Genomic DNA, 18,843 nt, shown 5'->3' with positions numbered 1-18,843 from the left:
TGTCTTAAATATTTACATATGAACTAAATCGCGTACTACAAAGGTCCTTGATCGTCAGTTCAAAATCTGATAAGTGTGTTAAACAACCCTAAGGTATCTTTTGCAATTTATGGACTGAAATAAAGTGAGCTAAGTAAGAGAGCGATTACGAACTATGCGGAACACAAAATAATTTCGACATGTCCTGTAATATTTCACAACCTTTTCCAAAACAACCCACATTGACAAATTGCTTGACAGCTTTAATTTGTAGATCAAGCTTTGCCGATCACAGTTCTGAGAATCCTTGGCGTTCTGTTATAATTATTCCACGAAAGTAGACAAGAGGTCAGAATATATATAATATCACTTCGTGATTGCTCAGTATTATCAGGTTAATAAAAGCCATATCCTATTACAAGACTTCACTGTTGTTTTAAGGCGTTTTCAATTCCCAACCCATTTCGTGTTCGGCTTACAATCATGGATATAAAAACCTTGCTAAACAGTCTTCATGAAGAGGTATCCTGTTCTGTGTGCATGACCACATTCACAGATCCAAAACAGCTGCCATGTTTACACAGTTTTTGTCTTCACTGCTTGAACGGGATTCTACGAACGAGTGGCCGCCATGATGTCATAACCTGCCCAGAATGTAGAAGAGAGAGTAGAGTCCCTAGCAATGGAAACCTGAAGGATCTGCCGACCAACTTTCGCATCAACAGTCTCCTAGATGGGTTGGCAATCAAAGAGTGTAACACTACGGCAGTCAAATGTGGAAACTGCGACAAAAAGAGCTCCCAGAGTTTGTACTGCTTCCAGTGTTGTGCATTCTGGTGTGACGATTGTATCACTGGGCACAACATAATACGAGCGAATAAAGAACACCGGGTGCTGGCGATTAAAGACTTCCAAGATCAAGACATAGAGGAAGTGTTAAAAAGACCAGCATTCTGTAGAAAGCCAGGACACGAAAAGAAAGAACTGGAATTCTTTTGTAAGATCTGTGAAGTTTCTGCTTGCAACGCTTGTGCCTTGACAGATCACGAAGGTCACGCCAAGATGTTTTTGGAAGAAGCTGCAAATGAACGCAAGTTACAAGTGAAATCTGCGATTGAATCTCAGAAAGAAAGAGTGCAAGTGAAGAAAAATGAAATCACTAAACTTGATGAAAAGTGTGCTAAAATTCAGGAACACGCCGCCAACGTGAAAAGAAGCGTGGAGCAGTTCGTCGAGACAATATTTCAAGTTATCGATGCGAAGAAGCAGGAGATTATTAATGAAGTTGAGAACCAGGCAAAAGAATCCCTCCAACGTCTTGAAACAAAAAAGAGCGAGATTGAAGACGAGGTGAAAATGTCCGAAGCAACACTGAACAAAGCTGAAACATTTCTGAAACGAAGCGGCAGCGCCGAAATCATGCAGCCGAACAAGCTTCTAAACAAAATATTTCAGGAGGAAGTTGGCCAAGAAAACTCAGCCGGTCGTGACGGGGTAAACTTTCTCGTGTTTGATTTCGTGAAAAATCAAACTTTTCTCGAGAATGTAAACGCTGAAAACATTGGCTCCTTCAAACGCTTTCTTACTAGACCGCATCTGTCAACTGCCGATGGAAAAGGAATCGATGAAGCGTTTGTCGGTCTTGAAGCAGAGTTTGTTTTGACAACAAGAAATGCTGAAGCAGAACAATATTATGACGAGCGTGACTGTGTAACAGTGGAAATCAGAAATCATCAAAGCCATGTTTGTGGAACTAAAGCACGAGTCCGAGATAACAAAGATGGCAACTACAAAGTCAGCTATCTTGCCAAAGAAACTGGACAATTTGAATTATCAGTGAAGGTGAATGAAGAATATGTCCGTGGCAGCCCCTTTGCTGTGGAGGTCAAACCCAGGCAGTTCAGACCTGTTTTTTCATTTGGACAGCGAGGCTCAGCTCCTGGAAAGCTACGGGATCCCTGGGGAGTAGCAGTGAATGAACGTAATGAAATTGCAGTGACTGATAAGGGTAACAACAGAATTCAGGTATTTAGTAGTGATGGAACTTACTTAAGATCGTTTGGTAGGTTTGGTGATAAACAGGGAGAATTAAACTTTCCTGCTGGGATAGCTTTTGATATAAAGAATGAGAGTATTTTAGTGGTGCAAGGTTTAAACCACTGCGTTCAATTGTTCAGTGAGCAGGGTGAACACCTGAACCAATTTGGTGGCAAAGGAAATCTTGATCACCTGCTAAGGAATCCACGTGGCTTGTCTGTTGACTGTGACGGAAATATTATTGTTGCAGATTCAAGTAACAACCTAGTTAAGATCTTTTCTCAAAGCGGCCAGCTTTTGCACAAAATTGGCGGGGACGGCTCTTTTACCTTTCCTATCCACTGTGTCCAATATGACAAATATCTTATAGTGTCAGACAGTAATAACCATTGTATCAAAGTGCACGATAGAGATGGCAATTTTCAGTATAAATTTGGAAAGAAGGGAGAGGGGGGCGGGGAGTTCAATGAACCTTGTTGCTTGTCAATTAACAAGGCAGGACACCTGATGGTTTGTGATGCAATGAATCACAGAGTTCAGGTGTTTGAACTGAATGGAAAGTTTATCACAAAGTTTGGAACAAAAGGCAGCGGTATAGGAGAGTTTAATCGCCCAGTCTCTACAGCAGTTCTCAGTGATGGTAGGATAGTTGTGACTGATTCTGATAATAATCGAATCCAGATTTTTCAGTAGAAATGATATATACTCACCTATGAGATAATATGAATAACTTATGTCATGATTCAGATTTCTTTCATTTGATGATACTAAGAACATGTTTTAATGAATATTTCTGACCATGTTAATTGCCTTGCTAGAGGCAATATTAGTCTTGATTAAACAAGTTTGGTTTTAATTGATTATCTTGTTAGACTTGGGTCTGAATATTAACTTAAGGAAGTAAAATGTTGGTATTTACGTTTTAAATTACATCCAGAACCTCTCCGTTGAGTAGAAATACAGTTGATAAATATAATGAAATGTTGATTTCATTTCATAGTTTTAGTTTCACATGTAGAGTAAACTGAGTTACAAAAAAAAAGGCTAGGGGACTAAAAAATCCTGAATTATTTTGTCACCGAGGTACAATGTAGCTTAAAAGATTAAATTGTTAATGTTATTGGTAGCTTAAAAGATTAGCTTGTAAATAGTAGTTTGTTCTGAATTACCTTTTCCACAAGAAGTTTACATTTTGTATTGCTGTAATTAAACACTGCAGTTTTGTGCATTGTATTACATTTGTCCGATTACGTGACAACTTAGCTGCTATTATATACACATTTGTAACGTCTGATAAGACAAGTTTTATAATAAATATTTTTATTCAACATTTTGGTGAGAGTTAATAATGACACATAGCATTGTGGTAGGGGTTTGGTGTGCAACAACTTAGTTGAATAACTTTGATTCTTGAATTTCTTCGCCTTATATCGAGCCCAATATAAAAAGGAAACCCAGGTTTAACTAACGATATAGTCTTGAACGTGAACTTTATAGCTTCCATCCTTAAAATTTTAATACAATATGAACTTATTACAATTTTTGTGATTAACAAGCTTTAAAATCAAAAGCGACGAGGAGTATAGAAAAGCAGAAATGCTTGAGGTATTAAATAGACCCGCCTATCAATGGCTTGCATTTTTAATGGCTTTACTGTTGTTTCACATTTCAATTGGATTATATTCTTTTAGGTAATTATCAGTAAAATGTGTTGAAAAGAACTCTAGTAGAACGAACCCCCTTTATAAAGGACAACTACGAAATTCTTTGCATCGAGGTTCAACTGAGCTCCTACTGTAAAATGGATTTGAGCTGAATTATTTTCAGTAAAAAAACGTTCAATTTTTACCTTCTTATTCACTTCCTCTCCGCGTACTTTCCTATAGTCTGATGCTTACTTGAACCATGTAAGCGATGTACTTCCAAAATATGGTGCTTTCGATCCAATTTGTTTCCTCATAATTGTTTTGACTGGCTTCACAAATGTCATGCTTACTCTTGTTATTTCTTACTCTTATGTCACGTTTTGTAGTACCATACACTCATGTCACGCACTAGCTATATTCACTTACTTGCATGTCACGTCTTATAATACCACACACTTACTTACGCTTTTTTCCATTCCTATGTCATGCCAATCTCATGCATTAATGCCAATTTAATAGTAACTAAGCGGCGAAGGCACTGCAAACCACCTCTCCACTTCACCTGAATATACCCATTCACAGGCATGCAAATACGTTTCTGAGTTAATCATGGATAGGGACGTGATATGGTTAACACTTACACCAGCTTTTCAGTATTACGTGCACACATGCTTTCCACGTGCTATACAACCTGGCTTACGCAAAAAAAAAAAATGTAAGCACAACGGACTTCTTTACGGTCGAACTCGACTTTTAGTCATGAAAACGGATTTATTGGACATCAAACAAAGGTTAGGAATATCAAGAAGTCATTCTGCGAGAGATAAATCGACTGTGTCAAATGTTTGCATCTTTCGAGTATTAACTAAACGGTAGCGGCCAAATTTTACCGGAAGTCACTATCGAGAGCCGATCGACTACACTAAAATCGTTTAAATTATTATCCCGTTGATCGCGGAACATGCAAAGTCCACAATCTTCTTTATTCATTTCAGGTCAGTAATTATCATGTATTCTTACACTCCGCATGCCACTACTGGCCCTTGATTGGTCAGTTTGAATAGCAGGTTCCACGTTCAACCTCCGCCAATCCGATACAAACCCTATCACCGATGCCGCGTTACCAACTTGGTCAGATGTGTTTTCCATTTCTCACTCGTTCACTGTGATCTCTCATTTCAATTTTTTTTGGTTTTACTTTGACGCCTAAGGGAGAAAGGAGAGGGAAGGGCACCCAAAAAAGTTCTATATGGGGAGGCTACTTTTCGAATTCCCAAACTGTTTCATCGTTTAAAAAACAATTATTGGACTATCGACAGAGAAGCAGTAACCCTTTGTTATCCTTCAACAGAAAATACCTCCAACATAAAAGTAATACGGAGCCTCCCAATCAAATCAGCGACAGAAATCTCTGAAGCAGTAATAGTGCAACCGAAACAACAAATACCAAGAGTTGGACGTTTTAAATGAGACAAATATTTTATTGACTTTTTTTCGCGTTAGTTTTTTTCTTAGTTTTTATTTTACTTTTTTCTGTTGTATAGGGGGTGCGGCGGCGAGGGGTTTATCAAAATGTAACGGTGGATTAGGTCACGTGATGTGTTAAGACCAATCGGAAATCACAAAATATTTATAGATAACTGATAATTCATCTTCAAAAATATTGACTCGCAGACTTTTGCATGGCTCTGGAAACTTTTGTCACACAACCATGGACGTCTAAAAATGTTACATCATTGGAAAGCACCTTTGAACCTCTTTAATAGACACTACAGGAGCAGAGCTGGGTGTCCGTTCTAAGATGTCCGGGAACAAGTTGGACCGTCCTTCGTTGAGACTGAGGACCTCATGGTCAGCGCGCTGGAATCCGGATCAAGTGTTCCGGATTCGAGCCCTTAGCGGGATCATCGTGTTGTGTACTTTACTTTCACACTGTCTTTCCCCACCCAGATGTATAAATGGCTATCGGCAAATTTAATGGAGAGGAAACCAAATCGCCCATCCAGGAGGGAAAAGGAGACTCCAGGGGGCAAAAAACATAACATTTGAAGAGTGTCATCCGAACATTTTTGAATAAAAATGGCTTTTTCCGCATGCATTTTATCCTTAAAATTATTGCAGTGACAATTGTAGTCAATGAGACTGCATTGGGACAAGCTGATTTTCCCAGAATTGTCTTCTTTGCTATGTATGCCCAATGGTAAATTAATTAATAAGTCGCGTTTCAGTAAGCCAGTCGAACAGTCAGTCAGTCAGACAGTCAGTCAGTCAGTCAGACAGTCAGTCGCTCGGTCAGTCAATCAGTCAATGAGTCAATAAATTATTACAAACAGTGACATTGACGCTTTTGGGCACTCTAGTCAAACAGGCTTTTATTTTTTATCCAAGTCACTGACTAGCCGCAAAACCATAGCGACAAAGCAGTGAGGAGCGCCGGATCTGTGAATGGAAATAGAAATAGTTGTAGGCAGGAGTCATAATCGAGATGTAGGCCAATTTCGCTAAGCTACAGGGGGTGCCGGGGAAGGGGGGGAGGGGAAGGGGAGTATTCCCATGAGGACAGGAGTGCTCGTCAGAAATTTTGAAAAGAACCCCCAAGAGGTACCCAGATCCTGTTTTGTGGGTGTGGCTTGAAATTTGTTTCACCCCTAAGACGTAGGTACCAATTCCAAAACAACACATTATCTCCTTCTGTCATATATTTTTTCTTTCTTTCTTTCTTTCTTTTTTTTTTTTTTTGGCGCAATACCTTAAAAGATACCGTAAAAGCTCCCGCTGTGGATCTTTTGAGGCTGAACACCCTAAGAAGAACCAAAACCGCTTTGTAACCCCTAAAAGGTACGACGAGATATGGGACTCCCCCGGGGGGAGTGCTGTGCGTTAGCTTGCGATTTTTCACATTCAGAGCGAGAGGGTAGACGAAAATTGTGATCTTTGAATAAACTTGTGAATTTCGGTCGGATCTGCTGAGTCTTGGCAGTACAGTTTTCAACTTTCGACAAGTGATAGTTCGTGACAATCATGTCAGGCCCCGTTCACGCTTCGCCGGAGGAACTTGAAAACGGAGGCATCAAATGTTTTACGTTCACACTACGTCGGAGGAATTTGAAAATACAAGAATCATTGACGATATTGGATTTGTGTTTGAGGAAAGCCCGATCAGGGAAATCACATGATTACCGTGAAGCCATGGTTTTCGAAAAGCACCGTTTTCAAAAAGTTTTCTTCCACACGAAAACAAAAAGCAGGCGTTCTAAAATTCCTCCGTTACGTCATTGTGACGTATTAGTGTAGACGGAAGGTCTCACCGAAGAAAAACTAAAGCTGTGTTTTCACATTTCTCCGGCGTCGTGTGAACGGGCTGTCTTATTGTAAAATTCTTTAGAATAACGCAACGTTTATGTAAACTGTACGCGCTATCTACGAGCGTACATAATTATAACCATTTGATTTACATCATTTGAAATTCAAAAATTAAACGAGACTTGCTTTTTGGTTGAAGTTTGATTGGAATTCTATCCATCACCACGCACTAAGGGACTACATGAGATAACATCGCGCCTGCGCGAACTCAGATTTTAAAGCACTTACCATGTGTTCAGTGGAGACACTCCCAGTGAAATAAGGGGGAGAGATTGAAGTGATAAGGCATGTAATCTCTCAATGCCTAAAAAAGCCCACTAACCATTGCAAGCCGGTTCCTTTTCACGCTTTTCGCTTTTATATTTCTAACTCTGTGGTAAAATAAGGCAGCGTGACAGTGTGGGTAGGGCACTGGACTTGAAATCCGGAGGTCGTGGGTTCAAGTCCCACCCTGACTACTAAGCTGGTGTTGTTTCGCGGTAGACCTCAGTTCAACTCCTCGGCCGCGTTTGTAAATAGCCAACTGGTCTGCTTCTTGTCAGTTGGGATTTTTAACCTCGTTACGTTCATTTGCATCATTTGTTTCATCATTTATTTCCATTGGCCCTGAAAAGCCCCATTTGGGGAGTGGTCGATGAAGATATTTATATTTTTGTTTTAATCTTAAGCAACAGGTTTTGTTGCTGTTGTTGCTGTCGGTGACGCCGTTCGTTGACTCAGATATTTTGCGTCTTTTGTTTACATTTGCATGAAAGGTTGCGCGGGAATAACCTGGGCATAACGATCAAATTTTAGGCTGAATGTTCACTCAGTAGTATATTAGAGGACAGTGTTTTATCGTTTTTTTTTTTCAAATTTGAACCTAAAAAAGTGGCCAGGCTTCGCCTGAAATTTTTAGCTCTTCCTCAGCACGGCTTCAAATTTCTTTCTACGCCTCTATATAGATCTAGAGGGAAAAAAAGAAACACACTGAATTTGCAAGCACTTACTGTACAGTTCCTGTGTTTTCAGTCGAAAGAGCATTACACTCAGCTGTGAGACAATTGCACTCACTGTTCAATCTCTGAGAACTGAGATTCCCCCGTCTGTGATCAGTACGAAAGCCAAGGAAGGACTTCCGACTTCGCACTTCCGACTTCCGACTTCCGACTTCTGACTTCTGAGTTCCTACTTCCAACTTCCGACTTCCGACTTCGCACTTCCGACTTCCGGCTGCCAACTTTCGACTTCCGACTCCCGACTTCCGACTTCCGACTATCGACTTCTGACTTCTGAGTTCCGACTTCCGACTTTCGACCTCTGACTTCTGAGTTCCGACTTCCGACTTCCGACTTCCGATTTTCGACTTCCGACTTCCGACTTCCGACTTCTGACTTCTGAGTTCCGACTTCCGACTTCCGACTTCCTACTTCCGACTTCCAACTTTAAAATTTAAAGGACTAATTGTCGACGTACAAGTTATTTACCAGGAGATCGAGTCCATTTTAATCAAATCAGAATCGTATAGACTCTTATTCTTAGGCATCGTAGCTTGATTAAGAATGAGTTTGAATACAATGTTTATCACCGCTGTTTGTGTTATATTCTTAGCCAAATCAGACGTCAGGTTTCGGGTCAGATTTCAATATTTGTATTATTATGTCTCGGTAAGTTAGTGTTAACTTAGTTCGTATTTGGGGTCAAATTATTGCCTTAAACCAAACAATTCCAGCTGAAGTGAACACGAGATATCCGAAATTTATGCCCCTGAGCGAGATGATGAGCATCCCCGTCTCTTTCAAAAGGGAGTTCCTCTCCACCCCGAACACTATTTCTGAGGTAATGTAACGCAATACGCAGTTAAGAATTCATAATTCTGTTGTTTAAAAGAGCTCGGTCACGCGGTGAGACTATTCACTAAGCAATCGCTATTCATAAGAATAGACTATTCACAAGACTATTCACTTTGAAATCATATTTCTCAAAATTCAATTGTTTTTCAATGCCACCCAATGAGAAACAGATCGCACAACGAGATATGTTGTTATTATCTACATCATAAGCCGACGGACCATTATATTCTTAAAAGGGGGAGGTGGGGGTCGGAAGTCGGAAGTCTGAAGTCTGAAGTCGGAAGTCGGAACTCAAAAGTCCGAAGTCGCAACACAGAAGTCGGAAGTCGGAAATCGGAAGTCCCTCCTCGGCTTTCGTAATGGTCGAACCCTGCTGCAAACTGGCTTTATTGAACCCTACAAGGCAGCCTGATCTACGAAAGCCGAGGAGGGACTTCTGACTTCCGACTTCCGACTTCCGACTTCCGACTTCCGACTTCCGATCCCCACCTCCCCCTTTTAAGAATATAATGGTCCGTCGGCTTATGATGTAAATAATAACAACATATCTCGTTGTGCGATCTGTTTCTCATTGGGTGGCAGGGAAAAACAATTGAATTTTGACAGATATGATTTCAAAGTGAATAGTCTATTCTTGTGAATAGCTATTGCTTAGTGAATAGTCTCACCGCGTGACCGAGCTCTTTTAAACAACAGAATTATGAATTCTTAACTGCGTATTGCGTTACATTACCTCAGAAATAGTGTTCGGGGTGGAGAGGAACTCCCTTTTGAAAGAGACGGGGATGCTCATCATCTCGCTCAGGGGCATAAATTTCGGATATCTCGTGTTCACTTCAGCTGGAATTGTTTGGTTTAAGGCAATAATTTGACCCCAAATACGAACTAAGTTAACACTAACTTACCGAGACATAATAATACAAATATTGAAATCTGACCCGAAACCTGACGTCTGATTTGGCTAAGAATATAACACAAACAGCGGTGATAAACATTGTATTCAAACTCATTCTTAATCAAGCTACGATGCCTAAGAATAAGAGTCTATACGATTCTGATTTGATTAAAATGGACTCGATCTCCAGGTAAATAACTTGTACGTCGAAAATCAGTCCTTTAAATTTTAAAGCTGGAAGTCGGAAGTCGGAAGTCAGAAGTCAGAAGTCGGAAGTCGGAAGTCGGAAGTCGAAAATCGGAAGTCGCAAGTCGGAAGTCGGAACTCAGAAGTCAGAAGTCGGAAGTCGGAAGTCGGAAGTCGGAACTCAGAAGTCAGAAGTCGGAAGTCGATAGTTGGAAGTCAGAAGTCGGAAGTCGGAAGTCAGAAGTCGGAAGTCGGAAGTCGAAAGTTGGAAGTCGGAACTCAGAAGTCAGATGTCGGAAGACGGAAGTTGGAAGTAGGAACTCAGAAGTCAGAAGTCGGAAGTCGGAAGTCGGAAGTCGGAAGTCGGAAGTCCCTCCTTGGCTTTCGTAGTGAGAGAGTGTCCCCAATAGGGTTCTTCAATCCCGCCATCCCGACCGGAATTTTACCTCAATCCCGTAATCCCGACGGTTTCTATCGGTTAATCCCGATCCCGGTCATATTTTCCGAAGTCCTAACCTCAACAGAAAAGATCCTTGAAGTCTAGGTCCTGATTCCCTCCCAACAGACCTAAGCACTGACTATTAGGTTCAATTAGCTGTATCTCTCTGCACTAAAACGATTATCTCGTTTATATGTTTTTCATGTCTAGTTTTAAATGAGTTGTCAGTGATTCAGTCATTTTTATGATCTTTTATAGCTCGTTTCTTTTCTTTTCATTTTTTCTTTTTCTTTTCTATTTTGCCTGTTTTGTTTTGCAACCCCTATCTTCCGGATCACTGCGACCACTGCGATCCCTGAAAGACTTGTCTGTTGGGCATGATAGCAACCAAAGAGAAGCATCATAAGCATATATCAGAGCATGCCACTGTAAACTCACAGTTCACCACACATAATGAGAAGTCACTGTCAATCGCAACTCAGAGGACAGTTTTCTCATGGACAATTTTTCAGCCATTGCAACAATCATCTGGAAATTTTACCATATCGAGTATGTTTTTGCTTAACAGAGTCCTGAAACTTATACTCTTTTCAAGCCTGGTTTAACCTGTACTGCATGTTTCGGCTCAAAAGGATAATTTTTTTTATCACCAATGACCGAAGCATATTACAGAAGGTTGTATGGAGTTATATAAAATTTGAATGATAACTATTTCTATTTTTTTCCTTTAAAAATTTACTGTAAAGTTTTGAAACCTGTCTAAGCAGCGTCCTTTTTTATGTCGTCCTGGTGCTTCTGTAAGGACTGTCAGCCATTTGTGAACAGTGAGAGATTTCGGTTTTTAGTACATCCATTTTGAAATCACCGGTTATCCTTGAAATCTGATTGGCTCTCATCAGCAGAGTGATTTATTCACAAATCACACTTGACTGTCTATTTTCTGCTCAACAGTGTAAACTGCATCTTCTTCCTGGCCAATGAGAATGGAATACTAAAACAAAACAATCAGATTTCAAGGCTTTTTCAAAATAACCAATCACATTGCAGTAAAATGAAAGGAAAAAAGCCATTGTTTGGCAAATTTTGGTACTGACCAAAATCTTGTAGTTCTTGTATTTCGGCTATTAAATTCTGCAATTTTAAAGAAGAAGAGCCACACCTTTACTCTATTCATACTCCAGGAATTGGAGTTTAGCGTCATAACTAATGAGCCATCTCACTCCTCCAATCCCATTAGAAGATTGAACTACGAATATCTTGTGACAATATACATGTATCAGGCCATGTGCCTTGGAACTATTAGTTCCTTGGGGAAATGACCCTCAATCTTCTCTGAGGCGAATTTTTGGAAAACAAAACTCACTGTTGCTCTAGGGACCAATCATGCTGTCGTTAGCTGCCATGAATCCAGATATTTTTCTGTGTACTCAAAACCTCAAAATAACAGTTTACCATCTAAGTTTGATGTGAATTTAAATTAACAAAAAAGATATTATTATTAGTATTAACGTGTGCCATCCGTGACATAGCTACCTTAAAGTAATAATAGCATGCCTGTGTCCTGAAATTGAACATGTTTCGTAACAGGGTACGACTTGGTTCCGGGCCAAACTTGATATCGAAGTTAGCATAGCGTTGAAAACAGCCATAAAAGCCATCGAACGACAGGGTGGAAAAATCACTTGTGGTTATTATAACAAACTGGGTCTACGCCTCTTACTCAAACCAGAGAAGTCATTGAGAAGTTTGAAGGGCGCAAGATCCCAAGAAGAGCTCGTCCACCCAGGAAGTTAATGGAATATTACACAAGCGTAGAAAACAGAGGCTATTTGGCAGATCCTGTTGAACTTGAAAATGCCAGACTACAAACTTACAAGCTTGAAAATGAAGTGGATTAGTGCTTAGCATACTTTGCCACTGTTTAAGTATAAGTAATGCTGTGTTTAAAATGTGTTTGGTCGACTACTCTAAAGTGATTAAAAGTTGTTAAAAAAAAATTGTGTAGTTTTGTACCAAAAATTAGCGTTTTCCTCTCTTTTGACCGCAAATTCTCTAGTTTAAAGAATTAAATTGGGGGTGGGGTGGTAGGGAGGGTGCGTTTTAGTAGAATGTTCAGTTTTCCATGCGTTGTGATACTCGTTTTATTCTGGAGGTGTCATACAGTCTTAAATGCCATTATGTGTCTGTAGTGTAACGTTCATTATATTTATTATAAGAATTGTTTTCTTACAATTTTTAGGATGTTTGTAAAGGGAAGAAGTTCAAAGCCTAGCTGGCGTGATTGATGAATTTAACTACAAGTGAATAGCGTGACCAACTGTTCAGATTTGTATATGTTACACGTATCATTCTCCATTGTTTCCCCGAAAATTCATCTGAAGTCGTTACTCTTGGGGCGTCCGTTCTTTCGCGGTTGATAATCATTAAGCTTAGTAGCTTCCTTTGGGAGGTCTTTGATTACGCAACGTAACTGGTTTTTTATTAGGATCTCGTTCCGGTATGTAAACTCGTCTCTCTATATATTTCCTTAGTGTTGTCTTAAACATTTACATATGAACTTGGTCGCGTACTACAAAGGTCCTTGATTGTTCAAAATCTGATAAGCCTGTCCTTAAACAACCCTAAGGCATCTTTTGCAATTTATTGGCTAAAATAAAGTCAGCTAAGCGCAAGAGCGATTACGAACTATGCGAAACACAAAATAATTTCGCAGATATGTCCTGTAATATTTCAAAACCTTTTCCAAAACAACCCACATTTACAAGTTGCATGACACCTTTAATTTGAACGTCAAGCTTTGCTGATCACAGTTCTAAGAATCCATGGCGTTCTGTTATAGTTATTCTACGAAAGCAAACAAGAAGTCAAAACGTTTCTAATATCACTTCGTGATTGGTCAGTATTATCAGGTTAATAAAAGCCATACATATACCCGATCACAAGACTTCACTGTTTGTGTCCCAACCCATTTCGTGTTCCGCTTACAATCATGGATATAAAAACCTTGCTAAACAATCTTCATGAAGAAGTATCCTGTTCTGTGTGCATGACCACATTCACTGATCCAAAACAGCTGCCATGTTTACACAGCTTCTGCCTTCACTGCTTGGAAGACATTCTACGAACGAGTGGCCGCCATGATATCATAACCTGCCCAGAATGTAGAAGAGAGAGTAGAGTCCCTAGCAGTGGACACTTAAAGGATCTGCCGACCAACTTTCGCATCAACAGTCTCCTAGATGTGTTGGCAATCAAAGAGTGTAATACTACGGCAGTCAAATGTGGAAATTGCGACAAAAAGAGCTCCCAGAGTTTGTACTGCTTCCAGTGTTGTGCATTCTGGTGTGACGACTGTATTACTGGGCACAACATAATCCGAGCTAATAAAGAACACCGCGTGTTGGCGATTAAAGACTTCCAAGATCAAGACATCGAGGAAGTGTTGAAACGACCAGCATTCTGTAGAAAGCCAGGACACGAAAAGAAAGAACTGGAACTCTTATGTAAGATCTGTGAAGTTCCCATATGCAATTCTTGCGCCTTGACAGATCACGAAGGTCACGCCAAGATGCTTTTGGAAGAAGCTGCAAATGAACGTAAGTTACAAGTGAAATCTGCGATTGAATCTCAGAAAGAAAAAGTGAAAATGGAGAAGAATGAAATCACCAAACTTGATGAAAACTGTGTTAAAATTCAAGAACACGCCGCCAGTGTGAAAAGAAGAGTGGAGCAGTTCGTCGAGACAATATTTCGAGTGATCGATGCAAAGAAGCAGGTGATTATTAATGAAGTTGAGAACCAGGCAAAAAAATCCCTCCAACGTCTTAAAACTAAAAAGAGCGAGATTGAAGATGACGTGAGCATGACCGAGGCAACAGTAGACAAAGCTGAAACACTTTTGAAACGAAACGCAAACGCCGAAATCATGCAGCCAAACCAGTTTCTTAACAAAATATTTCAGGAGGAAGTTGGCCAAGAAAACTCAGCCGATTGTGACGGGGTAAACTTTCTTGAGTTTGATTTCGTGAAAAATCAAACGTTACTCGAGAATATTAGCACTGAAAATGTTGGCTCCTTCAAACCCGTACTTTCCAAGACCAAACCGCATCTGTCAATTGTCTACGGAAAAGGAGTAAATGAAGCGTTTGTCGGACTTGAAGCAGAGTTTGTTTTGACAACAAGAAATGCTGAAGGAGAACAATGTTATGACGAACGTGACTGTGTAACAGTGGCAATCAGCAATCATCAAAGCCATGATTGTGCAACGAAAGCACGAGTCCAAGATAACAACGATGGCAACTACAAAGTCAGCTATCTTTCCAAAGAAACTGGACAATTTGATTTAACAGTGAAAGTGAATGAAGAATATATCCGTGGCAACCCCTTTGCTGTGGAGGTCAAACCCAGACAGTTCAAACCTGTTTTATCGTTTGGACAAGAAGGCTCAGCTGTTGGAATGCTAAGACAGCCCTGGGGAGTAGCAGTGAATGAACGTAATGAAATTGCAGTGACTGATCATGGTAACAACAGGATTCAGGTATTTAGTAGTGATGGAACTTTCTTAAGATCGTTTGGTAGGAAGGGTGATAAACAGGGAGAATTTGGCTTTCCGAGCGGGATAGCTTTTGATAAGCATATTTTAGTGGCGGACAGTAGAAACCACCGAGTTCAATTGTTCAGTGAGCAGGGTGAGCACCTGAACCAGTTTGGTGGCAAAGGAAATGTTGATCAACAGCTAATGAATCCACATGGAGTGTCTGTTAACTGTGACGGAAATATTATTGTTGCAGATTCAGGTAACAAACTAGTTAAGATCTTTTCTCAAGGCGGCCAGCTTTTACGGAAACTTGGCGGGGACGGCTCTTTTACCTTTCCCCATCACTGTGTCCAATATGACAAATATCTTATAGTGTCAGACAGTCATGAACATAGTATCAAAGTGTACGATAGGGATGGAAATTTCTTGTATAAATTTGGAAAGCAGGGCGAGGGGGACGGGGAGTTCAATGCTCCTCGTTGCTTGTCCGTCAGCAAGGTAGGACACCTGATGGTCTGTGATACATTGAATCACAGAGTTCAGGTGTTTAAACTGAGTGGGAATTTTGTAGGAAAATTTGGAAGAAAAGGCAGCGGGACAGGAGAGTTTCATTACCCATTCTCTACAGCATTTCTTAGTGATGGTAGGATAGTTGTGACTGATTTCAATAATAATCGCATCCAGATTTTTGAGTAGAAATGATATATACTCACCTATGACATAATTCGAATAAATTACGTTATGTTTCACATTTCTCTCATTATTTTTATAATGCTAAGAAAATGATTTACAAATCGAAAATATTTCTGACCAGGTTAAGCGACCATAGTCATGGGTAAACAAGTTTGGTCTTAATTGGTTGTTAGACTTGGGTCTGGATGGTAAGTTCAGGAAGTAAAATGTTGTATTTTGCGATTAAACCACATTCAGAACCTCTCCCTTGAATAGAAATACAGTTATTCAAATGTAACAATATGGTTGATTATATTTGATAGTCTGTGTTTCACATGTAGAATAAACTGAGTTAAATGGTATTGTTTGTTTACAAAACATTTTGTAGTTAGTAGTTTACACTTTTATATTGCTGTAAGAAAACGACAGTGGCCTGTGTAACAGGAAGCGTTGTCACCGAGGTAGCTTAAAAGATTAGCTTGTAAATTGTAGTTTGTTCTGAATTAACTTTTCCAAAAGAAGTTTACACTTTGTATTGCTGTAATTAAACACTGCAGTACTGTGCATTGTGTTACATTTGTCCGATTACGTGACAACTTAGCTGCTATTATAGACACATTTGTAACGTCTGATAAGAGAAGTGTTTTTTTAAATAAATGTTTTTATTCAACGTTTTTGTGAGAGTTAATGGTGACACATAGCACTGTGGTAGGGGTTTGGTGTGCAACAGCATACTTGAATAATTTTGATTCGTGAATTTCTGTGGAACTTCGCCTCATGATATCGAGCCCAATGTATAAAGAAAACCCGGGTGTAACGAAGGATATAGTCTTGAACGTGAACTTAATAGCTTCCATCCTTTTAATTTTAATACAATATGAACTTGTTACAATTTTTTTCCGAGTAGCAAGCTTTAAAATCAAACGCGACGAGGAGTATAGAAAAGCAGAAACGCTTGAGGTACAGTAGACCCGCCTTTCAATGGCTTGCATTTTCAATGGGTTTACTGTTGTTTCACATTTCAATTGAATTATATTCTTTTAGGTAATTATTAGAAAAATGTTTTGAAAAGAACTCTAGATCTAGTAGAACGAACCCCTGTTCAAAGAACAACTTGGTAATTCATTGCATCGAGGTTCCACTGAACTCCTCTCCTATCTCCCACTGTAAAATCCAGGTGATCTGGTGACGTCATTGCGCGAGACTGGAGAGAAAATTTTATTGCCGTATCCCATAAGGCAGCCCACGCCTAGTCGTGAGTTTGCATTTGAACGATGGCGGTCACTGGCAAAGCGAGTGTTGATGCTTTTCACAATTATTTTGTCTTGTCTTATACCACGCTTGAAACTCGGAATTGTGCTGTAAATATGAGAAGTGTTGATTTGGACAGTTGGGAAGTCTCTTTCGACGGTGAATCTTTTCTATACTTGGATGGAAGCGATTTGAATACTTGAATCGCACATCATGCAGCGCTGGCGCATCGCATTGTAAGCTTCAAACTCACTTGGTGTTTTATTTCAATTTGCTTTTAATAGTGTACTTTCTATACAGTATTAAAGGTACCGTATTCCATCGATCTCTAGTTTGCTTTTATTTAGTCTTTCATTTTATTATTATCGTATGTCGGCCACAACACTAGTTCGGTCGACCATTCGATCAACCGCTCTCCAACTCAGTAAAGAAAAAAAATTAATAATCTGAATGGCACACGCCAAGAATTGCTAGAAAAGATTGGCCCGACCTTTAATAAATTTGGAGAGGTAGCTGTGGGCTATGCTGACATTGAGAATTACATTACACTATTTCTTATTCAGTCAGGTGTACAGAGTGCAGTTACAACACCAACCAACAGCATCATGATGGTTTCCCATGGCTGAAATGGTCACGCCATTTCACAGGGGAGAAAAGTGTCAGAGTGAAAATCATTGAGCCTTATAATTTACTGAGCACAGTGTAACAGTTGCTCTTTCGTTGGGAAATGACGACTATGACACTGTCCAAAAATGCGCAGGGGCAGTTTATGAACAGCTTACACAACTTCAAACAATCAAACGTGCACTAACCTATTGACGCCCGAATGAAATTGCCCCCGACCCACCCCTAAACCATATGCGGAGTAACCACAGACACAAGATCAGGTTTCAAGACATTGTTTATTTCAACAAATGAAGGGTCGAAATATTAAAAAATAGTAATAAAAAGAACTCAGCCTGATGTACAAAACTGGCGAGGAAACAAGAAATTATATCATTTCCTTACCGCACGGCAAAATGTCTCACAGAAGCAGAGAAAATTGACTTTGCGAAAATGAGTTAATTATTGACGTTGGGGGACAAAACGAAACCAAATACAACCGAATTTCATCCTTGCAACGGCTAACATTTGAGAAAACAACAAAAAATAAAAGCAAAGAACTCTTGTAAAATCAATCTGAAAACAAGATATCGAGTAATTTCTTCGCCGCGCGACGAAAATATGACGGCGCTGGAAAGAAAGATGAAAGTCGTAAATCAAAAAGACGACAAAAACAAGCCAATCATTTTGAGATCAGTCGTATTTCAACTGTGTTACTTAGTGGCCATTTCGGTTCTTTTCCCAGCCTTTCTGTAGTAGCTTAATAAGACGCGGAAATATTTGAACGAAGCGAATAAACAAAATAAACAAAGCGCCTGGAGGTCGCCGTAAATTAAATATGCAGAAATCCAGCGTGCAAGTTACTGTTCACTTTTAAAACCTAAAATTCCCAAATACAGGGAACCAAATGAAAGAAATGCGAAAGGAAGGTCAATAACAATAGATTTTCATTCACGCTGAGGCGAAGAAACCTAGTTAAAAGCAAAAAATTGTTCAAAATTTTGCACAAGTGCTTCGCTGCATGCATGACCACATGTGCAAATTATTCTCATTTACGCTAACACAAAAGCTTGAGTTTTTACCGACCGCTTTTCCAGACATTTTAACGCCTGTGGCTTTACCAATCGTTCCAAAAGTTGAATTCAACTTCGAAGTAATAATGTACATTACCATTTTTGTTTCTTAAGTCCGAAAAGCTGCTTTAAATCTGCGATCTGAAAGCGCTCTGATCTTCATGTTTTCGCGGCGGTTGTAGGAAGAAAACCTTCTTCACGACTAAGTTCTACGGACTCTGTACTACTTGATCCTCCATACTGAGGCCACCTAAACATTGATTTGTATTTTTCCTTTCTATTTTAAAGCCCAAAGCAGTAATTTATCCCTGTTAGGATTGAAAACAAGAC

The 18,843-nt window shown here is 39.7% G+C and overlaps 3 protein-coding genes across 3 annotated transcripts in view; 2 read left to right on the top strand and 1 right to left on the bottom strand.

Moving 5' to 3' along the window:
* LOC145463123 (monocarboxylate transporter 12-B-like) overlaps positions 1–18,843 on the bottom strand; it is a 219,012-nt gene that overhangs the window by 42,174 nt on the left and 157,995 nt on the right. The window lies entirely within an intron of this gene.
* LOC145462767 (E3 ubiquitin-protein ligase TRIM71-like) lies at positions 28–17,929 on the top strand. Its single transcript, XM_081446357.1, has 2 exons — positions 28–3,126; positions 15,939–17,929. The coding sequence occupies exon 1, from the start codon at positions 463–465 to the stop codon at positions 2,707–2,709; it is 2,247 nt and encodes a 748-aa protein (XP_081302483.1). The 5' UTR covers positions 28–462; the 3' UTR covers positions 2,710–3,126; positions 15,939–17,929.
* On the top strand, positions 13,335–15,950 carry LOC145462768 (E3 ubiquitin-protein ligase TRIM71-like). Its single transcript, XM_081446358.1, has one exon. It carries the CDS (start codon positions 13,367–13,369, stop codon positions 15,608–15,610), a length of 2,244 nt encoding a protein of 747 aa, XP_081302484.1. The 5' UTR covers positions 13,335–13,366; the 3' UTR covers positions 15,611–15,950.

The sequence above is a fragment of the Orbicella franksi genome, chromosome 12 (assembly GCF_964199315.1).
Source record: "Orbicella franksi chromosome 12, jaOrbFran1.1, whole genome shotgun sequence".
Classification (NCBI taxonomy): Eukaryota; Metazoa; Cnidaria; class Anthozoa; order Scleractinia; family Merulinidae; genus Orbicella; species Orbicella franksi.
The sequence above is the reverse complement of the archived record's forward strand: the minus strand, read 5'-3'. Positions and strand labels throughout refer to the sequence as shown.